This window comes from Moschus berezovskii, chromosome 13, assembly GCF_049115385.1.
Source record: "Moschus berezovskii isolate FMDL1 chromosome 13, NW_MosBer_1.0, whole genome shotgun sequence".
Lineage (NCBI taxonomy): Eukaryota > Metazoa > Chordata > Mammalia > Artiodactyla > Moschidae > Moschus > Moschus berezovskii.
The window spans coordinates 1,773,954-1,796,070 of record NC_142472.1 but is presented as its reverse complement, the minus strand read 5'-3'; the positions used below and the strand labels follow the sequence as shown (position 1 = coordinate 1,796,070).

At 44.3% G+C, this 22,117-nt stretch overlaps 1 protein-coding gene across 1 annotated transcript in view; it reads right to left on the bottom strand.

The window, feature by feature from the left end:
- Nucleotides 1-1,862: 1,862 nt before the first annotated feature.
- Nucleotides 1,863-22,117, bottom strand: part of ANKRD10 (ankyrin repeat domain 10) — a 30,960-nt gene continuing 10,705 nt past the window's right edge. The window contains exons 4-6 of the mRNA XM_055426720.2: nt 14,063-14,298; nt 6,566-6,655; nt 1,863-3,408 (exon numbers count right to left, since the gene is read on the bottom strand). Coding sequence (XP_055282695.1) covers nt 2,942-3,408; nt 6,566-6,655; nt 14,063-14,298 — 793 coding nt within the window. The 3' untranslated portion in view covers nt 1,863-2,941. The remainder of the gene's footprint in view (nt 3,409-6,565; nt 6,656-14,062; nt 14,299-22,117) is intronic.

Below are 22,117 nucleotides of genomic sequence, written 5' to 3'. Positions count from 1 at the left end.
CTAAATTTTTCCCAGCTGCACTGGAGCCTTGACGTTCAGGGAGGTGCCGGGGAGGGGGTGGTAGGTAGAAAGCTTGGGCAGTGGGTTTCCGGTAACCCAGCCAAGTTGCTCTAATCTGATGTCTTATTTTACCCTTAGAACATTTTAATTTAAATGTCTTTGTTTCAGATCTTCCTAAACAAACAGAAGAACAGCAATGAAATGAAAAGGCGGCTGTCTCATTTGTCCGCTCCATCGCCCCGCCAGCCCTCCGTCCCTCCGGTGTTCTCTCGGGGAGGGGGTGGACGTCACTCCCGTCCCTGGGGTCCACTCCTCTCCTGCACGTGTGCGCGTATCCACCTACAGCTCGCAGGGTGGATCTGCACCTTGTAAACGTGCAGACACGCACCTGTGCTGGACGCGCCACCGTGCACTGGTCCCTGCCGTCCAGGTCACGCCTGACGCCCCCCCGACCCTCGTGAAGCCCTGGCTCGCGTCCACGGATGGCCGTGCAGGGTCACGATTCCCGGTCACAGCGGTCGCCTCTGGTTGTGCGCTGTTATGACGAACATCTTTGGACAGTGTCGGAGACGGCAGCAGGGTGAGGAGCCTGGGGGCCGCCCTCTCGCGCTCTCCCCTGCCGCCTGGGGCCCGCCGTGAGCTGTCATCGCGTCCCCCTCCCCGTGGCCCCGTGATGCCTGCCTAGCCACATACCCCACCTTTAAAGGCACATTCCTAGGCGGCTTATGGTTTCGAGGTTACTGTAAATAGACTTCTTTATTTCGTTTTCCAGCTGCTTGCCACTGGTATTTAATACCAGGGCCGATAAGGCTCTTCAGACCAAACACTGAGAACCAGTGACAGTTCAGCATGAACTTAATTTTGGTGAGTTAAGCAGAGCAAAAATTTGAGCTTATTCTTGGTCAATGTGAAAATGACGTCCACTTAAAAAAAAAAAAGCATTAATGAGAACATTTGTTTTCTTCTTAAAAGTCCCAATTTAAAAAATTCTTCCCCTTCTATATTATTCTGAAGCCAACTCCAGGCAAAACAGAATTCCAGTGGAACAATTCTGGTGCATTGACTTTGAGCCACAGGGTATCTGTGGCCCAGGAGAGGGGCGGCTGCTCCAGCAGGGCTTCCGTGGAGCATTCTCACCCCCAAGAAACAGTCGGATTCTGTCCGATTCCAGGACGAACCAGACATCCTAACCTTTAGCAGGTTCAGCTAATGCTTTCCAGTGACTGTCATTAACAGTTCAGTCCACACAGGGAATGAGGGGATGGCATCAGCTTTCCCCTCTCTTGAAACTCAGCCACTCTGGTGACTTCAGCAGCAGTCCCTTAAAACGGCCTCCGAGGTCACCTGGGTTCGGGCGTGATGACAGGTGCCCGTGCGGGAGAGCCCGGCCCACGGTAACTTCTGTGACACTGCCAAACAGTGGCCTAGGGGATCTTTTCACTACAGACAGTACTGAACATTTTAAAAAATGACACACTAGGTATGCCAAAATGGCTATTCTGTTGCTAGTATGTATTTAAAAGGCTTCCATGTATTAATATGTGCTGGCTCAAAGAAGCTGAGGAAGTTATGGCTGTGGTTCTTTATGAAAATAAGCCTGCAGAGACAGTACTGTCAGCTGACGGCAATCTGTGACATCCCCTACCCTCCTCCCAAGGGAGACCCAGCATCTCCCAAGAGAGACCCAATGTGCCCATAAATGGAAAGCGGGTGAACAAACCAGAGGTGCTAACAAGCATTCCACGGGAGTGCTCCACGGGCAATGAGAAGAGGGAATCACAGCTCACAAGCAGAAGGCAAGGCAGCAGTTCCTGCCACAGGCCCCACCGCCCCCACACGTGGGCAAGCACACCCAGAAACAGTGCGTGTGACAGCTTTTATTCAATCTGTAAAGGACAGTTTAAAAACAAAATGTTGGTAACACTCGCAGAACACTGGCTTTGTTCGTCTGACACATCTTCTATCTTCACCAATTTTTTTTACAAAAATCAGAAAAGTAAAAATTCATGACAACAGTCGCACAGTGTAACCACTAGTTGCCTAAACAAAAGCTAATTTCTATAAAATCATAAAGTTAATGCAGCTTTATTAAGAGAGATTCAAAATTCTGTTAACTGGATACACATAGTGGTATATATTTTAAAGCAGAAAACCCCAAGAAACAAAAGCAAGGAAAAAAGAAAGTATAGGTCGACAGTCAGTTAAATATGTCGACCTGACAGTCCCTACAAAGAGTAACTTCCACTGCATATGGAGGAAACCGTTATCTGTGGTACAAATCCTCAAGCCCGAGTAGGAAACGTGGGTAAAAACACATCAGATCAGCAGCCAGGCCCAGGTCACACGTGCTGTCGGTGAAGCCAGGGCAGCGAGCGCCACCATTCAAGGAGGCACCGCGGGTGTCTCAGACCACCGTGTGTGTCCACAAGGAAGATCTCTACCACGCGGCAGGCAGCAAAGTTTCACTGGAAAGGCTTTGAAAAAGACAAACACTCTTCTCTTCATACAAATCACTGCAAGAAATTCGTGTAAGGCTGTACCTTGCATAGGGAGATAGTTGTCTTCTGTCAAAAATTCTACAGGGAAGAGGAAAAGCAAGCTCTTCAGAATGATGCCCACGTGCCAAGGGGTGGGTTTACCAGGCACCTCATTTACTTGTCTCCGATTCTTCATCAGATAAAACTTAATTCGACAGAAGGGAAAATGGCAATTTACGGTGACCTTATTCAAAAGAGAATATCGAGATTGGCAGCAGAAAACCTAAGTTCCAAAAGCGCGTCCTGAAAGAGGCCCCCTGTCCCGCGGAGACAGCTGTGCGCTGAGTAGCCCTGCCCGCACTCGCGCTAGGACTTGAGGAGGCCTGGCACGCGGGGCGCGCTTTTCCAGAAAGCTAAGTATGAGCCACCGCCCGGGCCGCGGCGCTGCTTCGGGGCGTGCGGCCCTACGAGCCGTGGGACAGGTGCATGGCGCCCAGCACGGCGCTGTGGTAGCCCTGCTCCGCCTTCACGGAGCTGGCATGCTCCAGCGCGCTGCTGAGCTCGGGGAGGCTCTCGGCCGTGTCCCCAAAGCCGTGGTAGTGTCCGTACTGCAGACTCTCCTCTGCCCAGGAGGGCCTGCTGGCCACGCAGCTGCTCGGGCTCCCGTTGAGGTGCAGAGAGCCGCACGTCTCCGGGCTGACGTGCGGGCTCCTTTCCGGCTCCTCGCTGCTGCTAACGCCGGGGCAGCCCCGGCTGCTCGGGAAAGGCGGCCCCGGAACTAGGCCAGTGCCGACTCCGTTAAGTCCTGCCGAGCACTGGCCGCTCCCGCTCGCCATCCCGCCGGGCTGGCCCGTAGAGGGGAAGTCCAAGAGTCTACTGGTGGCACATCCGTTTGTCAGTGCATTCGATACGGAGCTACCATTTCTCACATCTGCATTAAGAAATACACCCGTCACCAAAATTCAGAACCAGAGAGAGGAGACTACAAAACGCTTCCTTGCTGCTACCGTGTTACAGGACTTATTTAGCTTCTTTGCTTTACACAAACCAGTTTCTTTTGCAAGGCAAAAAACTGTGCGTAAGTGATTTAAAAATAAAACATAACCAGTTGCATTTGCCCGGTAAGATAGGAAACACTTAAGAAATTTCACTAGTGTAGGGGAACCAAATGAAAAAAACATCAGCTGACAAATATGCCACATGAAAAATACCAATAGGATTGAACTGTTCTCAGCTTAAGACTAGGTTTGGAGAGCAGTTTTAAAAAGCATGACCCTCGAAAAAGTCTTTGAGAAATGAATGTTTACGTGTTCCCAACAAAGGGTTAAAAAACAGAAAACTTCAAGCTTTTTTTTTTTTTTTTTGAAAAAGAAAAGCAAAGCAATTGATGAAGCGTGTGAATTAAGGAAGCTCCCAGGATGACGTTGACAGCGTCACCGGAGGCTCCTCACCGTGCCTCCTCCAAGGCGGGGGAGCCCACACAGGAGTGGGAGCAGGGCTGTGGTTCCTTAGCAACACCCGGATCACACAGCATTTCTGCAAGATGCCACAGAGCAGCACGGGCAGACCGCAGAAGACCACGAACCCCAAGATCCCATGCGTGCAGTCCCGAGCCACGAGCACGTCCTGAAGTGTCCTCTGGGTTCAGCAATTACAGTGACTATGGTGTCCAAGGATCCACTGTCAAAACCCATAATCTGCATATACAGACATCCGTTAAGAGGGGATGTCTTACGGGAGAAAAAACGTCAGTCACAAAACATTTGGCCACATGGGAACAGGCAATGACAAGGTATTTTTCTGTATAACAAAATTGAGGATTAATTCACGTTCACAGGAATTCACACAACAGTACAGAAACAATCTAAGGTTATGACTTGTTTGATGATGTTAAATTTTACCCCAATGTCCTGCACTATTAAAGCAAGGCGTGACATTAAAGCATGGCTCTGTCACCTTCAGAGTGAGGACAGATTGCTGTGTGTCCCCTGACCCTATCACAGTCCCCACACCATGACCACCCTCCCCCCGGATTTGCACTCGGATTTAGGTTTCTGTGTGTTCTGCAAGTTTTCCTGATGACGGAAAATCATGGCTCATTCAATGAACAAAAACATCTAAACATGCCACTAATTTTCAATTTTCTGGCAGTTTAAGTGATAATTTAAGAATTTCTATAAATTCTTCAGAGGACTGTGGATTATTTCTTTTCAAATTAAATGACAGCTTTTCTATTTTGTTAAACTCAAGGCTGGAGAACAAGTGTTTCAAAAACTAAACATGAGGTAAAATGAAAAATAACACAAGCTATTCCCAGAGAAATATTTTTTTCAAAAACCAGAAGCTTTCCCTGGATACTAAAACTCCTGCGTAGGATGGTGACCCTGACAGTTACGAAGACAACCCTGACACTACTAACAAAGATGGAAACCATATCTTCAGGGGCCTGGGCCTCGGAAATCTGGGTGGATTAGACTGGTATTTTGTCGTTTAATGTTCACTGCGTGTGCGCTGTTCTTCTCCGGCGCCCGGTTAGAGTAAACTAGTTCCATTACGCAACCTCAAAACCAAGGTTAGCGGAACCTCACAGCATTATGGATCTAGTAAAACTGAGTGTGAAAACGGCAAGCATCCCAGAGACGGGCGGAGGCTAACGCCGCCTGGCCAGACCTGCCTGCTGACGACCTCCGGTGCCGCTGGCCTGGGACCCCACAAACTCTGCTCCGTCTGCCTTCCAGGACTCGCCCCCCGCACCTTGCCACTTGCTGCAGGTTATCTCCAGCCATTTAAAACATTTAGTTTACTGAAAGACTGTTATAAATGAAATGATGAAAAATATGGGGAATGCTTACTTGATACCTGTTACACAGGATGAGCTGGGTTTAAATAATGGGCTGTTCAATGTCAGGTTCAAGTGTGGCATTAAATTTAACTTGAAAACCCAGGGAAATAAAATGTTTGAAGATCAAAGAGTGATGACTTCTGTCTTTTTAAAAGCATGAAGCAATGCCATTTTTTTTTTTAAAAGCTGGCTTTGAGTTTTGTTACTTATCTTTAGCCAAGATTTTTAAATGTATTTTCTAATCAGAACTTCCCTTAGAAAATCTACCCACTTCATTTAATTACCCGGCAAAATGGTGACTCTACCCATAGCAATTCTGTAGCTTCTAGAAAGATGCACACATTTTCTTTATATGAACAAAGATGACTTTTCCATGTACCCCTGGTAAACAAGAATTCAGCATACAGACATAATAATAAAGCTTAAAAAGAAACAGCGTCTATTTCCAAGTACATTAAACCCTTAAGAGAAAGGCTAAAATGTTTTCATGCTCACCTAAATAAAAGAATGATAGAAAAAAGCATTAACTAAATGGCTAAATGTTTACTCTAAATACTAACAGAAACACAGCCCTTACCTTTTAAAAACCAAAAGTGACTATCAACTGTTTTAATATACTAAAAATTTTAGTGAAAAATGTGCTTTGTGCTGACACAGTCCTCAGCATTTTAGTAGATTCAGAGTGAATGTCACACAAACCAAAGCAACCAGGAGGGTTGAGTGAGGATTCCACACTGGCCTGACTGGTTACAAGTCAAAACCATGATATCTACTAGTTCTCAGTGTTTACAGCCAGCCATTCCTTTCGCTGCTTATCCCTTTGAAACTACTAGCAATAGCTATTTGTTTGATAAATTCACCCCAAGGTCTTGTATCAGAAAATGAAAAATGTTAAACCTCATTAAAATCAAACAAGGCACATTAAGCAAACGCCTCAAATCAAAATAGATTGCACTTATATTTTTCATATCCATAAAATGCACCAAACACTTAACTCTTGTATCTACAAACTTGTCCAAATCATAGCATGACATTCTTTAAAACGCTGGACAAAGTGCGAAAACTGTCTGAGCCAACTCATGTTAGAAATAACACGCATACTGGTTCTTGCAACGACAGGGGGTCTGCATTGCCGAAACAGTATAGATTTCTATTTCTTTTGGTCCCACGGAACCACCCTCCAGCAGTTTGGTATCTTCGACCGCTGGACCGAGGCTGCGGCTAACGGGAAACTGTCCGCCCCCACCTGTGACAAGCTCTCTGTCCACGTGCATCTTGTCAGGCTCGTCTTCTGCCTCGCCACTTGCAAGCAGCATGGACTCATCCGGACTGTGGGCTGCACAGAAAACAGACAAGTTTAGGGTCCTGGCACCCAAGACACATGCGTCTCACTCCTTGTTGTCAGAACACTGGACCCTCCCAGACTGTCAAACGGCTTAATAATCTATGGATGACCAATGACTTTGGCACATTACCAAGAAACTTACTTTCCCACAATAGAGAATAATTTCTGAAACGTGCGGCTTTGATGAAGTCATGGCAATTCAGACACCTACTTGAGATTTACTTGTTGGCGTAAATTCTCATTTAAGGCTGGTATTTGGGCAACAGAAAGCAGTTATGTAACTCGAAGACATTTATTTCTAAATACTTTTATAAAGATTCAGGACGCTCTGTTACACCCCCAAATGTTCCTTCAGATGTTTTTCATGAAGAAACAATAATTCTTGAGTAACATAAAAACCATTACAATGATCCTCAAATTAAAAACTCAGTAATTTCATTAATAGAAAATAAAGTAAATCCCAAGATCAAGACAAGCTCGTTGGATATGGGCTGAGAGAAGCTCTGGTCCTGTGCCCCAAGATGTGACGCAACTGGAAACACCCAGTAAGCTTCTGGGCTCCAGCACGTCAGGGGCTGAAGCTACGCACGTGTCTTGGGGCGTGCACGCGCTCGCATCGTGAACAGCGAGTGCGCACACTTGGTACCCCTACCTGCGGGGTCACACACTCTGCGCAGAAACACCTCCTGCTGACCCTGGGGCCCCTACTTCTCAGGAGCAGCCACTGCCATGCTGCGCATAGCTATCCAGTCTTAAGAAGCAGGCATTTTTACAACATCGGATCTGAAAGATCACTTGCATGTCTTGCCCATATTCATTTACCACGAAATGAACACATCCCAACAACTAAATTAAAAAGGATCCTTAAAGCTGAGTAACAACTCCCTGAATGGCTGGACCATCAATAGCTCACCCACCACCCAGCTCCCCACTGCCGCCTGAGTGGGGCTCCTTTTCCATCATCAACACAGTAATTAACTACCATCCCTATAAAGGCACTTTTGCATACACTTCTGCTTTTTCACCAAGATAAACTAGGACGGTTTCTGGGTCACAGGATATATACAAGTATGTAACAGTTTTCAGTGCTATTTCTTTCAAATAAACATTTAAAAACAGAAAGACTTGAACTTTGCAGTTTCAACTACTTCTAGAGGCACATGAATTGTTTCCAACATCGGAATGAACATATCGGTTTCAGAGTATCCCCAAACTGTTAAAAGTTTTAGATGAAAAAGTCTTAATAAGAGAAACACAAATTCTCGATGATTAGTATGCAGAAGAAACAAACAGAATGATGTGACATGTGCTGTTAAACAGAAATCTGCACAGACACGAGGCCACAAACACCCCAGAAACAGAAGTGCTTTAAAACCAGAGGCAACAGACTGAGGGTTTTCAAAGCTTTTCTTCATCCTCCACAGGCCCCACTGAGGTCAGTGACAGCCTAGGTTCCAGCCTCACTATGAAACAAGGTACTTTCAAGAAATCAGTGGGAAACAGGCCATCGTTTCTTTAAAAACAAGAGTGGGGGTTGCTGGGGGAGGGAAGTTCAGGTGCCAGCAGACTCTGCCTCTGCCTCCGCACCGACGCAGGGCCCACGCCTGATAAGCCAGATCAGGCAGTTGACTGAGAAGCAGTGTGGGCTATTGGGCAAAGCCACAAATGGCCTCGAAAAAAAGGTCAGACTTCACTGGGGATACAGCACAGACAGCTTGATGCGGCCATCCTCCCGATGCCTGGCTTTGTTCTGGAATTCAGGGCCAGTGCTCCTCGGGGAAAGGGACATCTAGGTTACAACTGCAACTTCAGAGCTCTGAAAGCAGGTTTAAAAGAGAAAAGCTGACAGGTACGACATGAGGACCCCCTCTTCCCCAAAAAGCACAACAGAACAGCTTCACGAAAGCAGGTAAACTGTCTCTTCACTCCCCAAGCCCAGCGCCTGGAGCGCTGCATCAGTGAATGAGGCCCACACTCTAGCTGGAAAGGGCACACACATGGAAAGCAAGCAAAACCATTAAGAATCGAAACGGCGGCCCACGTCAGTGTTCTCGCCTGGAGGATCCCAGGGATGGCAGAGCCTGGTGGGCTGCCTTCTATGGGGTCGCACAGTCAGTCAGACACAACTGAAGCGACGCAGCAGCAGCAGCACTCAAGCTGGCAACAAAACGAAGCAGGACAAAAGGGCAGACCTGCCGCTAGGGGGCAGAAGAGCTGGTGGCCGGGGAGCCAGAGGCCATTCAAGGAAGATGCTTGTGGACAGGAGCAAGGCCCAGCGCCACTTTAGAACAGAAGCTGATCCCTTAACTAGAGACCCGCGTGGAGCTCCAGGGCGCCCCTCCCAGGGTTCTTCTCAAGTGCACCTTTTGTTAATGCGGATTCTCACCAGCAGAGCAGGATAAACATGTAATGAGACAGACTAAAGGCGTTCAGAGTTTAAGTAAGGAAACTCTTTACTAAACGCGGAGGCACATGCTAACGTGGACAGCCTAGAATTACCTTCTCCGTAGACATTCTTTGTGAGGCGTTTTCCCCATGAAGGATCTATGTGCCAGGATTTGCAAACACTTGCCTGCTAACCTAGCTGCCTAGAACTCCTGGTAATGTACCTTATACCGATGTTTCTGTGTCTTTCTTCCCTGGAATTAGGAAGGGCCCAGACAGCTCCACGGGAGCAGAGGGTGTCACCACTTACCTTTTAACGCTGCATTAAAAGCCATGACATTAACATCAGCCTTGCAGACCTGTAAGAACACAGATCTGGACTTGACTCCCTTCTCCCACACACCGCTAACACCATCAACGGAGCTACTGCAACGCCCCATGCTGTGTCTGAGAAGGGTGGCTCGTAGACATTTCAGAAAAAAGACTCTTCCAAAATGTTTGACTCTGTTTGTTTTAGAAAAGAAGTATTTCTCTTCCTACTCCAGTTAAAAGGAAAAATGACCAAACACTTGTCCTTATCTTTTGACTTCCAAAGCAGTTATCTGCTGACATTAACTCCAATACATGCCAGACAAAGCATACTCATGACAGAACATCACCTAGGACTGCCTCAGAATAAACCCAATTTTCTTCTCCCAGAGGTAGAGTCAGGACCCGGTGTGACCACTGCCCAAGAAGCCTCCTGTTCTTGACGTTGGGGCTAGAAAAGATGCTCCATTCGGGAAGGTGCCTCAGAGCGGCATGAAAACCTGCCTCTGAATTTTCATATAAACCAGAGAGCTGAATAAAACTAAAGCCAGGTACCAGTGTGAATCTAAAGCTACAAAACTATTCCTGATGAAGGACACAGGAAAACATCAGGAGAACGTTCCTTGGCGATTAAAGACGGGGGTCTGCAGCACTACACAAACTGTTGCCACCAAGAAAGCTTCCCTTCGTGCAGGCTGGGTCAGCTTGGGGAGGTGTGCCCGAACTGCACGGTGCAGGCCCCTGATCCTGATGCAGAACGTCTACACGAGACTTTGATCACCAGGTACAAAGGTACCTAGGGCTTATGAAAAACACCACATCAGGCTTCTTTTAACTTTAAAGGCAGAGAACTCTCTCAATAGGCAAAACCCAATCTACACAGTCCTGAAGATGTTAAGTGCTTCAGTGAGCTCACGGGGCGTCCTTCTGCACACCACCAGCCGTGCAAGCACCGCTGGGCACTTCCACACGTGCAGCCCAGTGAAGCCTGGGGTCAGAGAAGCGACCTACTGCCCTCTGTGCCTCTTCAAGGGGAGACCTAAAAGCTGACCCATAACCAGGGTCACTCCCACCCCTCTGGCCTTCCCGCTGGTGAAACCCCACTCCCCAAGAAAGGAGTGGCTTCCCTCCACTACTGACTAGAACTGTTCTCTTCTCCTACACAGCACATTTTACCCAGATCACCCTCTAAAGGAAAAGTCCTGTTAAAACCTGAACAGTACAAAAGGCCGGTGGGAACGCGGTTCTTTCTACCAGTGACCTCTCCCGGGACGCCCACCACAGCCCCAGCTGCAGCAGACGGGGGCGGGGGGAGTTGACGAGGATGTGAATCGAGGTGCCACCTACAGAGAAGACAGCTGTGGAAACGCTAACGAGGGATCTGGGGTTTTGTCAATAGAGGATGGAGGGAAGGTGCATGTGAGAGGACCCAACAGTGTGGCAGGAGGGGCCTGCTCCCAGCCGACGCATGCGCAGCCGCCGCATGCGCAGCCGACGCATGCGCAGAGGGCAAACGGGCCTGTGAGCTCTCCCGAGCTCGACTCCCCCGCAATGACTTGGCCCTTAGATGTAGTTCAGTCAGATGGTGTATATGTTTATGAAATGCTGTGTCTTTGGAGATCAAAACCATCTTTTGTTAACTGGAACACAATTATAGACGTTTGGTCAGATTTTTAAAAGCAAACACAGCCATCTACTCCAAGTTGGAGAGCACGAAGCACACATCAAAGTCCTTTGTGTGTGTCAGACATATGGACCTGAACTAGAAGGAACGACAGTACAAATCTGATTTCTGGAGAAGGAAACGGCAACCCACTCCAGGACTCTTGCCTGGGAAATCTCATCGACAGAGGAGCCTGGTGGGCTCGTCCATGGGGCCGCAGAGTTGGACAGAACTTGGTGACTGAGCACGATCACTCAACAATCTCAAGTCACATCCATCCTCCTTTCTCCTTGTCTTTTTAAGCCTGGTCATCCATGAACAATTAAGAACAGAAGGTGGAAATTCTTTGTTATTTCATCCTGAGGAATGTGGGCTGAGCAACTTCCTATGACTGATTTTGAGCAAAGTCAAACTGTATTTTTCCTAAAAGGTTTTTTAAATACCTAACATGTTACACAGGAGATGCTAAGCTCAGTAATATACTCATTTGATTAAAACAAAACCCGAGAAGTCAACTTAACATCTGAGATTGATCTGGTACCATCACAGCCTCCTGGGGATGGCAACTGTTCACCCAAATAAAACTAGGTTCCTGGGCCAGCCTGTCACTCACCCCGCCTCTCCCCAGTCAAGGCTCTGGAGATGCACCTGAAGCTACTATAGAAACAACGTGGTGCTCCTCTCGCGGTGGGAGCGGCATGTTTCTCTATCTTGGATCATTGATAATTTGGACAAGTTTCCGAGGAATACACCTGTGAAGTCCTGAGGCCCACCTGTCACTCTATCCCGAGCAAATGGTTGGTCAATGTGGAAGGGAAAAAAAAAAACCCAACCCACTTCTTATGAACTGGTATTTCCTTGCATTGTCCTAAATGAACCAAATCTCCCGCACCAGGGAAGATACTACCCTGAAATACTTTTCATCAGTATCAACCTTGGATTTTAACTCACCCTCCTGACCAGGGTGCAAGCTGACCCTGGTGTGAACGACCGCATCGAAGACATTTTAAAGTACCCACGTCTGCTGGACAACTTGCTTTCAAAGGATAGTTTGTATCTGAACCATACACATAAATGATCAGTGCCTTAAATTCTTTTACATCATATGGTTTTCAAAGGAAAAACCACTCCAATTACCTTAAAATATTTAAAAGCAATTTATTAAGAGAGAGATCCTACTCTCCATGGATTAGAGTAGGTAACTTTCACAATCGTGACACCAAACTTAAGAGCCAATTTTACAGGACACACCCGTCTTTGAAGAGCTGGCTTAGCCAGAAAAATCTCTGGAATTAATAGCCTTTGGGTACATTCCACACTAAAAACATCAGTACGTGTAATTCATTAAATTCTAGGAATACAGAACAGACTAAATTTATTGATAAGGCCCAAGCTATGTATTTATGTAGCCAAGATACTTCAGGCATGTTTTTAAAAAGGTTAAAAAAGATTTAACGCTAATCACCTGTGAACTCAAATGCCAGGTTCCAGCCTCATTTTCTTAACTGGCTTCCTTGAGCTGACTGCTAGGAATGGGGCTGTTAGGGAAAGTTGTACGTTGAGCTGAATGTGCAGAACATGAATCTCTAACTCAGCTGACCAAGATGAATCCTTGTCTGGAAGAGGAAAATAAAATCCCCAAACAACTGCAGGGCCAAAGGTGCAAATTCTTAAGTTTCCAGGAACCCTTGGAAAGGATCTTCCAGACACTTCAATAAAAAGGAGATACTGGCCAATTCAACTGAACTTGAAACCTGAAGAGAATAGTTTAAAACTCTTTAGGTACATTTGAATCTTCATTGGATGTTAAGTGACATCTCTTTAAAAAAGCTAAACAGAATTTACCATTCCCAAATACTGACCAGGTATTAAACAAACCAGGGAATAGTTTCTGAAGTTTAGACATATCTTCATATTCTGGGTATGACTTTTACAACATCTTTCTAAAAATCAGGCCCTTAATTTATACAAGTTATGAATTTTAGAAACTATTAAGTTCATTCATTTCTACAGAAAAGTTGCATAATCACAACTTTCACAGCGACCAACATCTTAAGTGTTGTGAAGGAGATAATTCATTTTTTATTGACTGTGGGAGAAATGCTTTTGTCTGGATATGTGCCAGTTACATGAAAGAGGCACAGCACTGGGTGGATCAGGCTGACATATCAAATTTAAAGACAAGAGCCACTCAGGTTTTCTGACTATACCTGAACAGTTACTTTCTTTTTTTAAAGCCAAAGGGCATGGTTTCGTATCTATCCTTGGCAAATCTTATCTGAGCACATAATTTCAATGATTACTTTCACTGTCACTTCTAAACTTCCCTTTCCATCTAAGTTTGCTAAGCATTCCTGCCAAGCTACTAACGTCTTCTGATTATATGTATTAACTTTTCCCCCCTATATGAAAGGGAAACCTCAAAGAGTGACCAGCTGACTGTGTATTCACACGTCCTGAAACCGTCTAGAGATAAAAAGCTGGAAGGACACTGAGAACCAGAGCAACTTGCCTTGGAGACTCAACCCTCAGTGTGGAAGTGGCACGCTGGGCCCTGCTGCGACACACACCCCACACTGGGCTGTGGAGACCAGCTGAGGCCATGCAGCAGTGAAGTGCAAACACCTACCTTCCCCGACGTGAAACTGTATTTTACATCAGAGCAACAACTGTTGTAAGACCAGGAAAATTCACAGGAAAAAAAAATGAGGCATGGGGGCGGATTGTTTTAATAGTTATATTTCAAGCAGGTACAACAAATGGGAAGACTCTAATTCATGGCAGGTAAACCTGGGTGTGCAGAAAGTTACATATACACACATTTACACTTGGGCCGTAACTGCCCTCTCACATCCTCCCCTCTCGTTAAATGGCCAATCTTCCAAGAAGTAACACAGGAAAACCTCCTCCATCACTGCACCGAGGCCTCCCGGCACAGTACCCTTAGGAGGGAATCATCTTAAAGGTGTGCTCAGCCGCAAAAGGAAAACATGTCAGAGGTGGAGACAGGTCTGCTCGCCCCACCCACAAAGCGGTCTCACCTGTGCTTCTAGCCTTCTTCACTCCAAAGGGTTCCGGATCTTCCAAGCATCTCTTGCGGTTTGTTCCCACACTAACGTGATTAGGAAATATACTCGGATGGCCTCCGTTTAAGGTGCCATTGTGATAGAAACGACTCAGATGACAATTCTGGAGGTTCAAGAGAAACTGGGTACACTCGTGGAAACCCTGGGTTTGAGCAATGTCTGCTGCCGTCAGGCCACTGGCATTTCTCAGGCTGTGCAACACAAAAACACTGCATTACGTCCCGTGAGCGGCTCATCTGGGCTCCGCTCCCGCCGCACTGACTGACTACCTGACGGTGCTACGGAAGAGCAGACGGACTTACAGCAAGTCTCCATTAAAGGAGCTGCTCTTCCTGCCTCTGTGACTGACTGCTCTCTCACGCACATCTGATTACTAAACAAGATTTGGGAGACAGTAATTTAAAAATCAACATACTAAACTTAAAAAAATAAAAGGCATCTTCCTATTTAATGTCTCAAAATCATTTTTTATGTTAGTCTGAAGAATGAAAATTTATGCTACCTTCAGACAACCTGAAACTGAATTCTATATAATGTGCACTTAATAATCCATTCCTTTAGCTCCAGTAAAATCATAACAAACAAACATTTACTGAATTGTCCATGGCATTCATAACAATTGACTTCCTTAAAGCAAAGACAAGTGGCTTAATGACAAGCCAGAATTTGTGCTGACATGTGACACCATAAGTGGAAGTTTAGACGGATACCCTGAAACTGATCGTCAGGCTGGAGATCTGAAAAGCTGAGTTTTTTGAGATTTTGATATTTTGGCCACAGGAAAACTTGCAGGAGTTTAGATTTTGGCATTTGAAAGCATGTGAGTGGATGTCTTCTTCTAATACTGTCCTAGGAGCTCATCCCTGAGGCCGAATCCTACCATCAAGAAGAATCAACATCACTCTGTGGTTAACCCCACTGACAAGTACAGGAGCGACGTCTCTGCACCAGCTAAGGTTCAGACTAGTCAGGAGGGCAGCAGAGTATAAATGAAGTCTCTGAGCAAGATGGGTAGGAAAGAACCCGCTGAACAAAAGCAACTCCATGATGAAGTTCCCCTGGAAGACAAGAAAATACACTGCTCTGTGAAATGAATCCGTAACACAGCAAACCAGGCTGTCAGCTGCAGGCTGATACAGTGAAACTGGAGAAGCGCCGAGGAGCCGAGGCTGCACCCATACCTCACTGCAGACAGCTCAGCTCTGACCACACACAAGCCTCGCCTTGTCCCAAAAGAACAATGCACAGCCCTGGACACGTGTTTCCTAGACTAACACGTTAATGAGGGAAAAACCATTTCAGAGAGAAAACTACAGAATCAGGGACAAATAAGGATCTTCCATTTTAAAGATAACCATAAGCCCTGTATTACTAGTTCCAGCCATAATATTCAAGACAGTCCAAATTCAAAAACGAAGCATCCATACACTTTTGGACAATCACTAGATATGTTTCCATGTTTAAAAGCATGAGAAAAAGAAATGACTTCTACAGTATGAAGAAAGGAAAAGGCCCAAACTCAATTTGGTCAGATATACATGAGACAAGACTTGAGAATCCAACGATTCTCAATCCAAACCAACGATACTTTCTTAAAAATAAAAGGCACTGCATGTAGGACTGCTGGGAACTAAAACTGACATTTACCTCGTGGCTATGATTTCTGGTAAAATTTATTCTAAAATTTCAGTGTTTTAATTTGACACATAAAGAAAGGAAATACCAAAGTTTTGGCAGAGTTAGTTACATTAGTTATGTGCATATAAAATAATCATATCTTGATGTTTAGTATCATCACGCTATAGAAATTTAACATTCAAGTAACTTTAAGACTGGGTAATTTTTTTAAAAGGTGTATTTCTTTCTCAGAAGATACCATGAGTGAATGGTCCAAAAAGGTCTACTCTATCAAGAATGTGAACACAGTAAGTTGCCACAATTAAAAAAAATTTTAACTCAACAAAAATTTGAAGAGATGGAGACCAAGAATAAGCAGTTTATAATATGATTTCTATAGACGTAAATATGAACTTGCTCTCTGAAACCAGATACAGAAACAAGAAACGGTTGCTTAAAATGAGGACACAAAGCTGTCAGTAAAAATTACTCCTCCAAAGGATGATAAAATAAAGAACAGCAGACTTTTAAAATGGCATTTACACCACAAACGCCAGCTCACCGAAGAACGCAGAGATGCTCAGGGAGCATGCCAACTTCCTACAGTCACTGAAAACAAAGCTATCCAAATTACATTCCGTTCCCTCACTCGTAAGCAGCCCGAGTCTGAGGTAGAATAGCAAGTTTACTGTTCTTCCAAGGAAATACAAGGAAACATAACCAGCAAGGATCTCGGGGACTGTCTGTGTCTGAGGGGGCGCGCCCGAGAGAACACAGGCAGGTCTCCTGCCACCATGGGGGCCCAACACTAACACATCACTCAGCATGGCTGGAGCCCACCAAATTCCAGGTTGGGTGACGAAGTACCTTCACAACCCAAGTACAGTCGCCAGGGTCAGCTCATGCTGTGTGCCCCCATGTGTGGACCAAGAAGGAAAGAGCAATCACAAGCCAAGCTGACCTTCAACTGGCTCCTCAAATAACTCTGAGGAGCCGAAGAGTGATCCACACGGGAGTTCCAAACGTTCCAGAAGACACGCGGACACACACCAGAACCTGGGATACATGGCAGCTGCGGAAGAACTGCTGGAGACCACAATGCCAGCACCACCTTTGTAATGATTAGAAACGGGGACATATAGTGCCCTTTCTCCATTTCTGGTGAAACTACGGAAGACTTCAACTATGTGATTTCTCAGTTACTAAGGACCGAATGCAACATCCAGTTTAACAGTGCTCCTGTTCCTCTAAAGCAAAAAGAGCTGTGAACACCTGACCCTGGTACAGGACAGCAAGCCTCCCTTTCCCTCTCCAAACTCGCAGTGCCTTCCTCCTGCGGGCCAACACTCACGCCTGCTTCCTCCACCGAGCATAACATGCTCCTCTGCTCACATTTAAAGCCTGCTCCACTGGCCATGCAATCGTACGGGGCACAACAAGTGGGTGGGAAGGAGTGGATGGGACCACCAATTCAGGGGGCAGGCACTTTTTCTGTAAAGGGCTAGACAGCAAGGCCTTTAAGCTTTCCAGGCTGGACTCCATTCTCTTGTTATCGCCTGAAGCAGCCTCACATGATATGCGAGGATTATAGTGCTGGCTATGTTCTAATAAACCTTTAGCTACAGGCACTGGAATCTGAGTTTCATATGTTTTTACATATCGTGAAATGAAACATTATTATTTTGATTTTCACTCAACCATTTAAAAAATGTAAAAATCATTCTTAGTTTATGGGCCATACGAAAGCAAACAACGGGCTGGACTAGCCGAGTAACGTTTAACCAGCAGATGACAGCAGTAACTAGTCGTCTCCTTTCTGCGATTCTGCCGCGGCGCAGCTGGTCTGCAGTGTAACTTTCCGCTGCGCCGCGGGGCGGCTCAGTTATGCATGCGTCCTCGGTCACGTCCGCCCCCATTACGGTTTGCCGCGCCGTCAGCTCTGACACTGCGGCTCCTCGTGCTATGGTGGGGCTTTGTTGTTTGTCCATCCTGTGCGTAAGAGTTGACACCTGCCAACCCCAAACTCCCAGTGCTTGCCTTCCCCACCCCTCTCACCCTAGGCAACAGGTCTGTTCCCTCCGCGAACCTGTGTCTGTTCTGTAGATAAGTTCACCTGTATCCTGTTTTAGAGTCCACATATAAGTGATATCATATGGTATTTGTCTTTCTCTGACTAGACCTCTAACCCTTAATAAGCGATGCCTATTGGTTCCCGAAAAATGTCTCTCTGGTAATTTTATGCACTATTCAATTCAAACAAAATCAAACTTTTTTTTAAAGGCTGCCAAATCTGTTAAACCACAAAACGTCAAATACCAAGAAAAATATCTCAAGGTAAACTTGAGAAGAATATAAAAATAAAAGACTCTGAGAGGGCACACAGAATACAACCGTTCCTGTTTCATTTGAGTGCTTTCAGCTGAAAGTCCAAAGTGTCTCACAGCTGAATCAGGCAACGTGCTTCATGTGAAGAAAGCGAGCCTGCCTTTAAAGGTCTGAGTCCTCTAACTGCCCCTTAATACTCCCTAAGTAGAGGATTTCCAAGTGTGCTCCACAGAGGCTGAAAATTACGCTGGCTTTTTGCTAAAGACTAGAATAATTAAAAATTAAGTAGTATAGTTCCCAAGACACTTTAACAAAACAGGCTCAGGTCTTCAAATTCATTTTTTAATATACACTTTCTTGAGCATGTTTCAATTTTGACATTTTAAGTTGAAACAGTTACCCTGGTTACTATGTATCATCAATTTATTAAGCCTTCAAATTCTAGTGTTCCAAGTGTAAGCAGATTTTAAACCCAGTGATTTTGCTAAAAATCCAATGGGAGCTGGGCACATGAATGACTTAGGATTTACAGGCTCTACGATAATTCTACATTCAAATGCGGTTTCTCGTTGTGTTAACAGTACTTTTTAGACAGTCAGGCCTCAACTCTTCAATCCTGAGGTATTCATTACACTTCCTGCTGACCATACAACCCCACGAGGGACTGCTGAAGACAGTCAGTCTGGACTGCAGTCAGCAAACACCAGTCCACAGGGAAATTCACAATATCTGGCAGATACTGTGCAAAATTACTCTAAGGAACTGTGCTCTGCATGAAAACTGGGGTAGTAATGAAAGTGTATACATTATTTTTATATTAAATCATTAAACGTACACACCAATTTAATGTCTGGTTGATTGTACATGGGCAAACAGACTAAACCTGATCTAAACTTTACCTCTGCCCATTTCTGAAAGCAAAAAGCCACACATGGGATGTGCTGTGAGGCTGTTCAAATTCTACTTCATCTCTCTGGCCCCCTCTGGTATCCATCTGAAAGTCTTCGAAAATGGGCAGAGATTTTAAAGAATCAGACATCAGTTAACTTGGGTATTCAAATTGGGTCTACTCTGTTGAAGTTTTAAAACTGACTTTCTTTAAAAGCTGACACGATCAGATCTGGAGACTAGTAAAATCAATTTGGTACGATTCATTATGAAAGCTGTGACAACTGTCTTGTGTCGACAGACTTTGGTTCCTGTAACTTTCATTGAGGCTACCCAAAGTCATTCTACCCATTTCCCCCAACAGTTCCTAGTGTTCTTTCAAAATTGGAATACGAAAACATGGGAAGACAAAGAATAATATCGGCTGTGGATTATTCTGCTGAATAACTGGCAAAGTAAACTTTTTATACTCTACTAAAGTTAAAACATAAATGCCCATATACTATATTTTCTGTAATAAAATTCTGAATGGTTTATTACAACTTACTATACCAAACAATATATCCCCAGAGGGCTTTGAAACAAAGCCCCACTCTGCTGCCAGCTAATCCCCCATCTAGTTTCCACTTATAGCGTCACAGCATCAGAATATGAGAAGCCGTTCTAATAAAGTTTTCTCTTTTTTTTTTAAATTTGAAGAACCACGGATCCAGAAGTATCTGAAATATATTTAGAATCTGAGTTGTCACATCACCTTCAGGATGTTTTCTTTTTAGTTAATGCCATGTGACAATAAAAGATAACCACAATTTTTATATAAATAATATTTCTGTTAAAATTCTGATCTCAACTTAACTATTGTTAGTTTACAAATAAAAAGGTCGATATCATAAATTAGGGTAAGCAAAGCATGCAAATCTAAAGAATCTATATCTGAATTCCTAGATTAGCATTAAAACCAATCACCGCAACAAATACCTCAACAGTAAGCCTCGTGTGAAGCAAGGAAGCCATACTGAACACTCAATGCCACAGCGGTAAGGTTTCGGAGAAGCACCTGTGGCAGTTTCAGCGGTTTCTATATGGAATGCTCCCCCTTTCTAGGATTACTTGAAAAAATCAAGTCAATTCGAATTACGTAGCTGTAAAACATTGACATGTGTAGTTTTTACAGATTCAGAATCTTCTATGTGATTTAAAACGGGCAATGGTTCATAAAACAGGAAACTTAAATAATAAGGGATCACATATTTGCAAGGCAACATTTTGATTAAAAATACATAGACATACACGAGGTGCAGAAGCACGTTGACTCAGCGTAAGCCATTGTCGTGTGACCACCCTGACCAGGAGCTATCGCTCCAAACACTGCCTTTTCAATCACTCCTAGTAATCTTTAGCATGAAGCCAATTCAATTATGTCAGTATTTCAACAAAAGTTTAACAGTATGGACTGAAAACCATTAACTCACGATTCTGGTTACTTTAAAATTTGGTATGCTGTATCTCAAATACATTAGTAACTATTCCTAGATGGAAATAAGCAAATACATGGAATCATTAAAAAAAAAAAAAGATAAAACATTACTAAATGCCCATTTGTACAGACAGAACATTACAAACATCTAAAATGTCTTCAATAAAAGAAAAACGTGTATTTTTAACCCTTTGGTATCCAAACTCTTAAATAGGCAATTATGAAAACGTTCTTAAATATATTTTTCAGGTAACAATAGGAAAAAAGTATTTATCAAAGTTTCTACTTGAATAAATTTGGTGCCAAGTTTTCATTTCAGCTTCAACACGACTGGGGGTAGTTTTAATTTGCAACTGAACCCCAACTACGTTTGCATCCATTAAAATACAACAGCATCATTCAAAGAGTCTGACAGAATAGCTAACAGGCTCCCACTGTAATCTGGCAAAGGAAAAGACATCTGAATTTAGAAATCATTGGTTTTATTTGAAAGCACTATTTATAAAAGCAGTGATTAAAGAAATATTAAAACGTGGGTACCATTCAGGCTGCAGGACAACAAGTCTAGAGCGCCCCAGGCCCCCATCTACCTGCTCCTTCCCAGCAAGCAGGTCCCAGCAGCTGCCTTGGAGTCGCTTAATAAAAAACCAGAGCCAGGAAACCCAGTCTGCTGCAGGGACAAGGTCAGAATGGAATGTACAGGATCCCAAGATCAGAAACGACTAACTCAGATGACACTTCTACATTTCATATTTGCACTATTACTCTGAAGGGCAAACAGGTGAACAAATGAAAAGAAACCTCAAACTTCAAATGTGAATAAACGTCTAATAAAGTAAATATGGGTTACATTTTGCCAAGGGCAAAGGCGGCAAACCAACTTTTGACACTAACATTAAATATGCTCGCCACATGATTTGCCCCAGTGTAACTTCTGCTTCCAGACAGAGCTCTCTGGGTCAGCAAATAAAGGTGGGTCATAAACCTGGACCAAACTAAACCAACTCCATTTCAATTATGAATTCTTTAAAATTCAGCAAAACGCTTTCTCTGAAACACTGAAAAATCTATTAAGACTTCTGTAAGTAAAATCACCTGTGTCCATTTTCTAACTCAGGCAAGGAAGACTTTTTCAGAGGGAATCACTGTAAGGCCGTGACGCGCCTCTCCCCGTCTGAGGGTCACAACTAACTTTCTCTTGGGGTCAAAGTAACTAAGTTAAAATATATGCAGTTCATTGGAAGACCTATCCAGTCACCACAGAACCAATGGCAAGCTGTGGGACTCTGTCACAACATCAGTAAACAATGACATCTGAATTTAGAAATCTCTGGTTTTATTTGAATAAAGTGTATAAAGTGATATGAAAATAGACTAGCAAACTGGCTTTCAACGCAAGCAATTCTGAATCTCTAAACCTCACTAAGTCCACTTTTCCACTCTGAGGCATTAAAAAGTCTACTTTTATAGATTGATATGGAAACATTCTCCATTCTCTCTCAAGACAATAAAAACATTAAAAATCCATCAGTGTCAAAGTACTAAAGTAAAGCTAATTCAAGGATAGAAATCCGTAGATTACAAAACTGGTAGTAAAAGGTCATATTAATTATCAGCAGACAGCAAATTTTCAAGAGTCTTTCTTGGAAATCACATTAAGACTTAATTTTATATTGTTACTTATTTAATCATCCAAAAGAAGA